Source organism: Centroberyx affinis, unplaced genomic scaffold, assembly GCF_046629955.1.
Source record: "Centroberyx affinis isolate AG114_WGS23_722 - 3 ecotype Tasmania unplaced genomic scaffold, CSIRO-AGI_Caff_v1 ptg002539l_1, whole genome shotgun sequence".
Classification (NCBI taxonomy): Eukaryota; Metazoa; Chordata; class Actinopteri; order Beryciformes; family Berycidae; genus Centroberyx; species Centroberyx affinis.
In genome coordinates, this window is record NW_027280756.1 from 90,001 (window position 1) to 101,897 (window position 11,897).

At 43.2% G+C, this 11,897-nt stretch overlaps 1 protein-coding gene across 3 annotated transcripts in view; it reads left to right on the forward strand.

Moving 5' to 3' along the window:
• The window catches only part of LOC139656793 (sarcoplasmic/endoplasmic reticulum calcium ATPase 2), a 26,633-nt gene extending 15,328 nt beyond the window's left edge, over window positions 1-11,305 (forward strand). Inside the window, exons 11-23 of one of the 3 annotated variants that reach the window (XM_071534416.1) lie at window positions 425-527; window positions 1,412-1,543; window positions 2,226-2,351; window positions 2,475-2,696; window positions 3,692-3,803; window positions 3,927-4,165; window positions 5,738-5,958; window positions 6,106-6,308; window positions 6,721-6,806; window positions 8,538-8,671; window positions 9,634-9,751; window positions 10,769-10,903; window positions 11,123-11,305. In XM_071534416.1, the coding sequence (XP_071390517.1) occupies window positions 425-527; window positions 1,412-1,543; window positions 2,226-2,351; window positions 2,475-2,696; window positions 3,692-3,803; window positions 3,927-4,165; window positions 5,738-5,958; window positions 6,106-6,308; window positions 6,721-6,806; window positions 8,538-8,671; window positions 9,634-9,751; window positions 10,769-10,903; window positions 11,123-11,305 (2,014 nt within the window). The remainder of the gene's footprint in view (window positions 1-424; window positions 528-1,411; window positions 1,544-2,225; window positions 2,352-2,474; window positions 2,697-3,691; window positions 3,804-3,926; window positions 4,166-5,737; window positions 5,959-6,105; window positions 6,309-6,720; window positions 6,807-8,537; window positions 8,672-9,633; window positions 9,752-10,768; window positions 10,904-11,122) is intronic. The other 2 variants (XM_071534417.1, XM_071534418.1) reach the window with 2 other exon arrangements.
• The last annotated feature ends 592 nt before the right edge of the window (window positions 11,306-11,897 follow it).

Genomic DNA, 11,897 nt, shown 5'->3' on the forward strand with positions numbered 1-11,897 from the left:
GTATTTTCTTGTATAATTTACCATCTTAAAGCTGGGGTGAACAGTATTTTCTAGTAGTATTTACCAGCTGAAAACTGAGGTGCCACCTTAGTCCTAACACCTTCTATAGGGACAGTAGGCAATAATATACCAATAATACTCTGTGATTATGGGTATGGTGGATGGATTATGGTACAGAGTCCACTTTCAAACCTGTCCTTCCCTGTTTCTCTCTCCTTTCCTGCCTTCTTTTTTTGCTACAAACTGCTTCCTGTTCCTTTCTCCTCCTCTATACTATACGACTGTACATCCTTTTTCCCCTCTATATATTCCTCTCTCTCTTTCTTGGCCTCTCCCCTCTCCCTCCATCTTCCTCTCCACCGTCTCCCCTCCTCCTCCGTCCATCCCTCTCATCTCTCTCTCTCTCTATCGCTCTCCCCTCCAGTTATAAGGACGGTTCGGTGGTGAGGTGCAGCCAGTACGAAGGCCTGGTGGAGATGGCCTCCATCTGTGCCCTGTGCAACGACTCCTCGCTGGACTACAACGAGGTAAGGACTACAAACATGGCCGCTCCGGATGGAAACTGTTGAAACGCGTGTGGGGACATTGCTCGGTGTGTTCCAGTGGTCAGCTTGGGGAAATACAGGGGAGATACACGGACACCCACACAATTTGTTCCCCCATGCAACAGCAACTGTACTATAAGGGCAACTTTACATTTCTAATTTAGATCTTTGTTTTGATAGATTTAAGGTAACATAGTGTTGAAAATCAAACTTAAGTGTATTTTGAGGATTATAAGTAATTAAAAGTAAAATTGTGTAGCATTTACACTGGGAGCTGCCATGGAATACTGACTTGAAGGGCCGTTCCATGTCATTTTTCCTAACAGGAAGTTGGAATTTCTGACTTTCCAACATCTCTTTGAATGCAGCATTATGGTGCATTCATGTGCCGTCCTCCCCATACTCTGACTTCTATCAGAGCAAGTTAAGATACTACTGTTATGGATGCTACAGAGCAAAAGAGAGTGTGATGTATGTATATATGAGATACAGTATATACTCTTTGCACAGAATGTATAGTGTATTCAAACATAATGTGCATATTGGATATGTTGTATATACACAGAATATCGATCCCATAGAGAATTGATATTCTTCTGTGTGCCTGTAAAATCTACCCTGTTTCAGAAAAATAATAAATAGTTAATAACATAAAAATTGATGCTCAATCCGGTAGGAAAGGGGAATCTGATATAATGTTCTATAGTGTGAATTTATCCCAATTTTCCCAAAAATAAAACGCAGAGTGACTGGATTTGAATGCCCTATCAATAATGATGCTTATGTTAACCTCTCTTTCCTTTGTGTGTGTGTGTGTGTGTGTGTGTGTGTGTGTGTGTGTGTGTGTGTGTGCGCGCGCTCTCCAGTCCAAGGGCGTGTATGAGAAGGTCGGGGAGGCGACGGAGACGGCCCTCTGTTGCCTCGTGGAGAAAATGAACGTGTTCGACACCGACCTGCGAGGACTGAGTCCAGCCGAGAGGGCTACAGCGTGCTGCTCTGTAAGCCTGTGTGTGTGTGTGTGTGTGTGTGTGATTGGGTGTTTAGAGACAGAGAGAGAGAGAGAGAGAGAGAGAGAGAGAGAGAGGGAGGGAGGCTGCTGTAAAGTAAGAAAGCGCTGATTCAACTGACTCAATGATCTATCCCCCCTCCCCTCCGACCACTGCATCCATTATGCAGCTCTCGCTAAATACTTCATAAGCCTTCTCCGTCCCCTTCTCCACCTCTTTGACTTCATTCCTCCCTCTCCTTACCTCTCTCTCTCTCTCTCTATCCTTGTCCCCCCCATGCGATGACATTGGGAGGACTATGGATGGGCCGATTGGAACTGCAATAGAATAATTTCACCCCGATTTCACAGCATAACTTCCCTATTAACCCCTCCATCACATGCATGGTAGTACTTTACCATGATTGACATTTCCCCTCTTTCTTTCTTTCTTTCTTCATCTTTATTCCTCTGTTCAGTCTATTCAAGTAATGATGAACTACGAATACGGAATCAGAGATAGCGTTTATCATCCATCTCTCACATATCTTGGACCAACTTCCAAAACTGTTTGATGAGAGTTGGGTATAATTTGTGCTTATTGTTTTTGATTTGTGTATGTCGTGTCAATAAAGCTCATTGAATTGAAAAAAAAAAAAGAGTTGAACTGTATATACTTTTCTGTCCACTTTCAGGTGATCAAGCAGCTGATGAGGAAGGAGCTGACGCTGGAGTTCTCCCGGGACAGGAAGTCCATGTCCGTCTTCTGCTCCGCCAATAAACTCACCCGGTCTGCATCCGGTGCGAAGATGTTCGTCAAGGTGAGAGATACGCCACTCCCTCCCTCCCTCCCTCCCTTCCTCTCTTCCTTCCTCCCACTGCGGCGTATAACCTCTCTCTCTCTCTCTCTCTCTCTCTCTCTCTCTCTCTCTGCCCCCCTCCAGGGAGCTCCGGAGAGCGTGCTGGAGCGCTGCACCCACATCCGGGTCAGCGGCTCGGGTCGCGCGCCCCTGGGCCCGGCGGTCCGGGAGAAGCTCCTCGCCACGGTCCGCGAGTGGGGCTCGGGCCGCGACACGCTGCGCTGCCTCGCCATGGCGACCCGGGACACGCCCCCCGAGCCCCGCAGCCTCAACCTGGAGAACTCCGCCGCCTTCGCCGACTATGAGGTGACGAGGATGATGGCGATGTTGCCTACATTGGACTAGAGCTGCAACGATTAATCGATTAATCGGTTTGAGTAATTTTTTTAAGAAAAAGAAGTCAAAATTCTCTGATTCCAGCTTCTTAAATGTGAATATTTTCTGGTTTCTTTACTCCTCTATGACAGTAAACTGAATATCTTTGGGTTGTGGACAAAACAAGACATTTGAGGACGTCATCTTGGGCTTTGGGAAACACTGATCCACATTGTTCACCATTTTCTGACATTTTATAGAGCAAACAACTAATCGATTAATCGAGAAAATAATCCACAGATTAATCGACAATGAAAATAATCGTTAGTTGCAGCCCTATATTGGACTGATATGAGTTATTAAGTGGCATACGGTCCCGTTAGTGTTGTCCTTCCTCTGATATGATGCAGCTGGTTTACAATACATCTGATTTATTGTAGAATTGATCAATACTTCATTTGGATTGATTCTGAGACATTCTGATCAGCTTCCACAGAAGTATCCATGCATATGTTTCAGTAGTAGTAGTAGCAATAGCAGCAGTAGTAGTACTAGTAGTGGGAGTAATATTGCCATCATGGTCATGGCTTTCAATGGAAGGTTTTAGTGTCCCATGATGGTCTAAATGTTGTTTCAGAGGCTTTTCCACCCTGACAAGAATACAGAGAGAATCTGGGAGAAACACTGAATATTTTGTAATTTTTTGGAATAAGTGTTGGTATGACAATGACATTTCTTGGTAGGACAGTTAAACTTGAAGATATTGAAGACTCTGCTCTGTTACAGACCATACTATCTGTGTCGTTTAGTCTTCTGTTTTTGGTCTATGCATCTAACTGCAGTGTAGAAAGTAGGAAACTCTCTGCTTCTTCCCGCTCTCAGTCTTTACCAGTGGACCAAGATATAGAAATGTAGTGTTGGTGTTGAATACTGTAGAAGTGAGAGAGCCTAAAATCTTCCGCACCCCCCCCCCCCCCCCCCCCCAGTCGGACCTGACGTTCGTGGGCTGCGTCGGGATGCTGGACCCCCCCAGGAAAGAGGTGCTCGGTGCGGTCCGGATGTGTCGGCAGGCTGGCATACGGGTCATCATGATCACAGGTGGGGATGTGCACACTACTACTACTACTACTACACACACACACACACACGCACACACACACACACACACACACGCACACAATTCAATGCGTGTACCTCCTCTCTCCGTTCCCCCCCCTCCAGGTGACAACAAGGGCACGGCCCTGTCCATCTGCCGGCGGGTGGGCATCATCACGGAGCAGGAGGAGGAGGAGGAGGGCGGGGGCGTGGGCGGCGGCCTGACGGGGCGGGAGTTCGACGAGCTGCCCCCCCACCTCCAGCGGCAGGCCTGCCGGACGACGCGCTGCTTCGCCCGGGTGGAGCCGGCGCACAAGAGCCGCATCGTGGAGTACCTGCAGAGCCTGAGTGACATCACGGCCATGGTGAGCGCGACCTTCCACACCGTATTTTATTTGATGTTTTTTTTTACAACACATGAACTGCATGCCCGGAGACTTTATGCACTTACAGTACTGTGCAAAAGTCTTAGGCACCCTAGAGTTTTTATATACATTTCTTAGAAGTCTTAGATGTTTGTTTTCTGCATTAGTGTGTCAGTAGACTGCTGTTTATTGTCAATTTGTGATATTCAGAAACTTTTCATTTCATTAGTTTTGAAAGCATCTTCGCTTGATGGATATCTTTGACATATGCCTAAGACTTTTGCACAGTACCATAAAAAAAAAAAAATGCTCATATTGCTTATCATGCAAGCTGTCGTTTGTTTTCTTCATATTTTCTCAGTTTTATATATTGCATACAGTATATTTTGATTTTTTTTTTCATGCTGCATATATTGTCATTTTGTCTATTTTCACATTGTACAGTTGTGAGAAAGTTTGCGAGTCATTTTGGAGCTACCTGGATTTCTGCATTAATTGGTCCCAATTGGTAATGTGGACTCATCTTCATCTCAGTCATAATAGATGAACACAATCTGAATAGAGGAATAACACTTAAGAAACTGTACCATTCACAGGCCGGAAAAAGTGCTTAAACAATTGTCTGTGTTATTTGCAGTGGTGGAAGAAGTACTGGGATCTTTTACTTAAGTAAAAGTAGAAATACCACAGTATAAAAATACTCTGCTACAAGTAAAAGTCCTGCATTCAAAATGTTACTTAAGTAAAAGTACAAAAGTATTAGCATCAAAATGTACTTAAAGCAACAAAAGTAAAAGTACTCATTATGCAGAATGGCCCATTTCAGAATAATACAGTATATATTATATTATTGAATTATAATTATTGATGCATTAATGTGTAAGCATCACTTTAATGTTGCAGTTGGAAAAGGGCTGATTTCCACTACTTTATATACTGCTGGGTAGCTTACAGTAATTATAATAATACATCACAATTTATTAGTTGATTATATTTTGTATTAATAATCTGAATCTGCAAAATAACTAGTAACTTAAGTTATCAAATAAAGGTAGTGGAGTAGAAAGTACAATATTTCACTCTTAAATGTAGTGGAGTAGAAGTATAAAGTAGCATAAAATGGTAATACTCAAGTAAAGTACAAGTACCTCAAAATTGTACATAAGTATTCGAGTAAATGTACTTAGTTACTTTCCACCTCTGGTTATTTGTTAATTCAGTTCCAAAGTGCTTAAAAAATTGAATTTTGGAAGCAATTACTGCAGGAATTCAGATAAAAACTTTTTCTAGCAACTGTACATATTTTCCATTCATTTTCTTTCTCTCAGTATGTTCTACTGCATTATGTTTCATCCCGCCATTTGCTGTATTCCTATTTGCGTTCTATGTTTTTTCCTCTGCTGCAATGACCCAATTCCCCCCCCCACGGGGATCAGTATAGTTTCACGTTCACTCGTTTCACTAGTTATCCTTATTATCGTTAACGTCTTATGTTATCCCCCCCCCCCCGTCCTCTCTGTCCCTCCTCCGTTCCCCTTCCCCTCCTCCTCCCGCGGGGGGGCTCCCACCCAGACGGGCGACGGGGTGAACGACGCCCCGGCGCTGAAGAAGGCGGAGATCGGCATCGCCATGGGCAGCGGCACGGCCGTGGCCAAGTCGGCCTCCGAGATGATCCTGGCCGACGACAACTTCTCCACCATCGTGGCCGCCGTGGAGGAGGGCAGAGCCATATATAACAACATGAAACAGTTCATCCGATACCTGATCTCATCCAACATAGGGGAGGTGGTCTGGTGAGTAAAGGGGGAAAGAACCGTGGGGGGGGGGGGGAGATAGATGCAGACACGGATGAAGGGATGAATAAAGTATATAGTCAAATTGTCACTATCCTCCTTCCTGTCACCCCCCCCCCCCTCTTCCATCCACCTACCCCTCCTCAGTATTTTCCTGACGGCGGCACTGGGCATGCCCGAAGCGCTGATACCCGTCCAGTTGCTATGGGTCAACCTGGTTACCGACGGTTTCCCGGCAACCGCTCTGGGCTTCAACCCTCCCGACCTGGACATCATGTCCCGCCCGCCGCGCTCCCCGAAAGAGCCTCTGATCTCCGGTTGGCTGTTCTGTCGCTACCTCATCATCGGATGTGAGTCTCAGTCATCTGTCGCATAACAACACACTAGCTGAGGTTCCATCCAATCATTTTCCCCCCCAAAAAAATCGAATTTTTGGGATGTAAACGTAGCTACTGAGGAGTTAAACTGTAGAATGGAACGTCAGAAAGAAAAGACAAAGCACATGTGAAAATATAGTAGAAGTATATCTAAGGTACCATTCACATTGATTGGTTAAACTCACACACACTGGCCACAAACCTCCTTTACCTGACCGTAAAGACCCAAGATAGATAGATAGTATTTCTTACATTCATGTTGTTGGGTTTACTTTTCAAGGTTCTTCCCCTGAAAGACTCATCCAGGCTGTCAGAAAACACACTTAGACATGCTACCTAAAGTTTCTCTCTCTCTCTCTCTCTTCCCCTCTCTCTCTCTCCCCAGGTTACGTGGGAGCAGCCACAGTAGGGGCTGCAGCCTGGTGGTTCATGGCGGCCCACGATGGACCCAAACTTTCCTTCTATCAACTGGTAAACACACGTCTCTCCATTTCTACACCTTTATTTTTTTTTTTATCCGTTTCTCTTGCCCTGTGATCCTGTGCACGTAGCTTAATGGGTAGAGCATGGCACTGACACTTAACAGGGCGAGCGGTACATATGCACTCATGGTACTCTACTATCTACTATTAACATTAGAGGCGCACTTTAAGTAGATTGACCAATAGGAATACAGATCCAAGTGCTGCTCCGTTCAACAATCATTCAAAACAAAAATTCCAAAAACAAGTGCATCAATTGTGTTCATCCATTCATTTGATCAAACATGCAGTGACCATTGTATAACAATCCTCAATCAAATGATAATAACAAAATAGATAGGATATAATTTCTACTTTTTTTAAACTGGTCAAACAGCTTTCAGAAACATCAGATTCAGAATAGGTGAACAGATAAAAACAGCTTATTCAGAATAGGTGAACAGAAACAGCTGATTTTAGAACAGGTTAACAGATAAAGAACAGTGCTGTAGGTCAGGCCTAATCAAGCAGAATGGCATTTAGCCTGCACAGCCAAGTCTCCTCTTCTAAACAATAGGTTAAATAACAGCATGTCAGCATCAAAAAAAATCAGGAGACATTTTTCCTACTGCTGGAAATGACTGCCGATGGGACTGCCAGGGGTGAAGCTACATGTTAAATGGAAAAACTCCAACCCAGGCAGACCATCTGAGGCTGACTAGCACACACCGCTGCCAATCACTGCCTGCCAACAGTTTCTAGCAGACTGTTGGGTCATTTGCATTTTTAGACACATAAGGCCACGGTCGGACAGGAGGCTTTTTTTTCTCCTGCTCAAGTGCAAAGCACAGCTGTCGCTAGTAACAGAGACAGGAGTTCAGTTTCCACCCGATGGGCGTACCATTAAAATATTTAAAATAACACGACATTGCGGTTGATGCATGGCTCCCGCATAACTGAGGTAAATAACAAAAACACTGAAGAAAAACATCGCACACAAAGTCTAGCTGTTGTGGCTCTGTTGCATCCGCGCTGTAAACACTGCTTGGTGGATGATACATCCGTGACCCCGACGTGACGTGACCGCTACAGAGCCGGAACGCACACACTCTGAAGGCAATGGACATTGACCTTAACCCACAGAAATAGAATGGATGGAACGGTCCTTCCACTGTTTGCCATTAGCATTATCCCACTAGTAGCATTATCAAAGATTGTACTTCTCTCGCCAGCTCTTCTAGTCCAGTGATTCTCAACCTTTTTCATGTCAAGGACCCCGAATGTAGTTCACATCAGGGCCACGGACCACCATTTGATTTGATTTTGTCTCTCGGACCCAAATCTGACAATATTTTATTATTAGATATGATTTTGTCCAGAATTCCATGACTATCTGTATTGTAGGTAGAGAGATAACGGTGAAGCTATGATCAAAGTAGTCATTCTTCTACATTCTCTAATTGTGTTAATTTCTTGTAAATTAAGTAATGCTGAAGTTTAACAATTCATCAATTTGCTGGGGACCCCTGGAACCCCCTCAAGGACCCCTGGTGGTCCCCGGACCCCACGTTGAGAACCACTGTTCTAGTCAACATATTAGCATATTAGCAGCCCAACGGTGAACATAAAAATGGCCGCCGCTCCGACTGTCCTGGAATGTTGATTTGAATGATTTGAATGTGCCTTAACTCTAGATTTATCCCAAAGGGAAATTAATGTACCATTATTGTTCCCTCCCCAGTCACATTACCTCCAGTGCAGTGAAGGCCACAGTGAGTTTGCTGGTGTGCAGTGTTCGGTCTTCGAGTCTCCTTACCCCATGACTATGGCCCTCTCTGTCCTGGTTACCATAGAGATGTGCAACGCCCTCAACAGGTAGGAAAACACAAAACACAAAAAAAAAAAGTCTGACATCTAATGGTAAAAAGCATGCTACTGAAATTGCCATCTGTTATTGGCTGATTGGCTGAGTGTGACAGGTGGTGAAATCACCTGGCACCAAAGATTAGCCAATAGCAGATGGCAATTGGGGTTTAGTTGGTTTTTAAAGGACCATATTAGCACTGTAGACAGAAATCTGCAGTGCTAATAAGGTCCTTTAAAGACCAACTAAACCCAGTGCTCAAATGTAGCTACATATAGATATTTGCGAATCATCCTGATATATCAATATTATCAGTATCAATATACAGCACATACAGTATATAGTGATTCACTATTTACTAATTTGAGATCGCATTTTGTTATGGCCATGCCCATTACATTTTCATTAAAAAAATTGGGTAAACTTTACCACAGCATTTTCCGAATTTTATTTACAATTTAGTGCTGTAGATTTGAGCAAAGCCTGTGAATGCTAATCACATAATAAATGATATAATTATAAATGATAAACATTAAGTTTTTTGTTTGTTTTCAGTTTGTTTTTTCAGGCTGTTTGCATGACTTAGACCTAGGGCTGGGTCATATGGTTGAAATCAATCGCTATTTTTTTTTTTTTTTTTTGGCCACAATATGGCAAAATCACATGTTATATAATCAAATGAGTGTTCATCCTATTGAACCGAATGGTAATGTGATGTCAAACAAAACTGTCATTTTCTTTCGTAAAATGTTCTATACCTTGTTACCAGAGTTTTTAAATAAAGTTTGCTTGTTATCATCATTTTTGGCAGCAGAATTGTGCATCGCAATATCCCAAAATCACCATATCATCACGATTTTATATAGCCATTCATCACAAGCACAGTCTCAAAGGAGTTGCTCTTACCTTTTAAAGTGACTGTTGAGTTTAAACAATTGCAATCATTTATGACTTGTTTTTCTGTCCTGTACAGTCTGTCAGAGAACCAGTCCCTGCTGAAGATGCCTCCCTGGTCAAACCCCTGGCTAGTGGGAGCCATCTGTCTGTCTATGGCTCTGCACTTCCTTATTCTATATGTTGACCCGCTGCCGGTAAGGCTAACTCCTGTGTGTGTTTGTGTGTTTGCATGTGTACTGTATGAGATAGTGGACAGTGCTCAAGGTGACTGTCTCTGTCCTCCTAGTAGGGTTCAACTGATATGGGTTTTTAAAGACCGATACCAATGTTTTTGTATTGAATCTTGTAACAACGCATTATGTAATAACACCGCATTATGTAATATTTCGACAAAATTTAATACATTTTCACTTCATTATGTAATAACAGCCTGAACGCAATATGTAATAAATGTGCAGTTTCTATGTCTCTATGAACCCTCAAGTACAGTTTCTATTAAGCTAAGGAATACAGTGACACTTAATGTAGTTTTGACCAATGAAAGATACTACTAATCTACTGAACTAATAGTATCTTTTTAAAATGAATTTTGAGTCAGTATGATTCATGCTAGAATGCATAAAATAAACATTGTTGTTATAATGTTATAACGATTTTTATGAATGAAGACATCCATTTTGGTTGGTTATTACATAATGCACCATATTATTACATTTTCATTAAAAAAAAAAAGTGCAACTCCCGTATTTTGTAATAACCACCGCAATATGTAATAATTTATTACAAAATGCGGGGAAATTTATTAACTATTGCGTTCAGGTTGTGTATTACAAAATGTGGCAGATTATTACATAATGCGGTGTTATTACATAATGCATTGTTACAAAGCTGCTGATAGCCGATGTTCAGTATGTTTAAATTTGCCTAAAAATTCAAAGTATTCAGTGTTTCGTACAGAATGTTATTCTTGTCAGGGTGGAAAAGCCTCTGAAACCGCATTTAGACTATCATGGGACACTAAAACTCTCCATCATATCAGTAGTGGATGATACTGACTGGACCATATCAGATTTTTAATAAAAGGACAATATCGACCCCATATGTCTGTCTAACCCTACATCCTAGTCTATTCCTCGTAATCTCTCTAACTGTGCTCCATTCTGTAAACCTCACTCTTAACTACCCATCATCCCCTCTGCTCGTCTCCCCAGGTGATCTTCCAGATCCGCCCTCTGTCGTGGCCCCAGTGGGTGGTGGTGTTGAAGATGTCACTTCCCGTCATCCTGATGGACGAGGCCCTCAAGTTCCTGGCTCGCAACTACATCGAACCCGGGAGCCAGATCCAGGTCGGAAGACGCGCACACGTTGCCCCTGTCAATGCAAAAATCTGTATTTTATCCAAAGACTAGTTCGCTTTCTTCCATTTAGTGTTTTCTACCCCGAGTATGATGCAAATCAAATATGGCCGCCATATGTATAATGTAGATTCTGCTTCTATCTCATAGCAATCTGTGTCTAATCTTTGATGTATTTTATGTCCTTTGTTCAATTGGATTTTTAAAAAGACACTGGAAGAGGAAGAGGAAATGCAGAGGGCGGCGGCCGGCGGGGGATTGGTGGGTTCCGTGACGACAAGGCTGAGCCAATCGCTGAGAGGCGTGTCCTGGTCCTTTGTCCTGATCTCCGCGCCGCTATTGGTCTGGATCTTCAGCCTGGACTCTGACATCACCAACATCTTCTGGGAGTGACTCGGAGAAAGAGAGAGAGAGAGAGAGAGCGGGGAGGGAGAGAAAGGGAGGAGTGAGGGCAGGGGAGGGAGGAGGGGAGGGATGACGTGACATCGTAAATGTAATATCTTCTGGGAGTGCTGAAGGAAAGGAGGAGGGAGGGAGGGAGGGAGAGAGAAAAAGAGGAGTGGCCGGATGCTGGATGGAGGGAGAGGTAGAGAGGAGCAAAAGAGAGGGAAGAGGGAAATGCTAACATGAAGAGGGAAGTGAAAGATGGACCAGTGGAAGACAAAACAATGCATGTATGGATGGATTATGGATGGATGGAATATTGGGGGGTGAGGCAAGGTAGAGAAACAAGAAGCAAGAGGTTTTGCTAAGACGGAAGAAAGCGAGGGATGAAGAGTGAGATATTTAGCCAATAGACAATCAGAAGAAGAGAGACTATTCTATTCCCAGACAATAACAATAAAGAGAGAGAGAAAGTGAAAGGTGGCTTTAGACTATTCACTTCCTCAGTAATTAAAGGTGCCATGCGTATCATTTTGGGTTCCTCAAAATTAAGACCACATTTCCCATAAACTCCATTGTTTCCATTAACTTGGAAGTATAC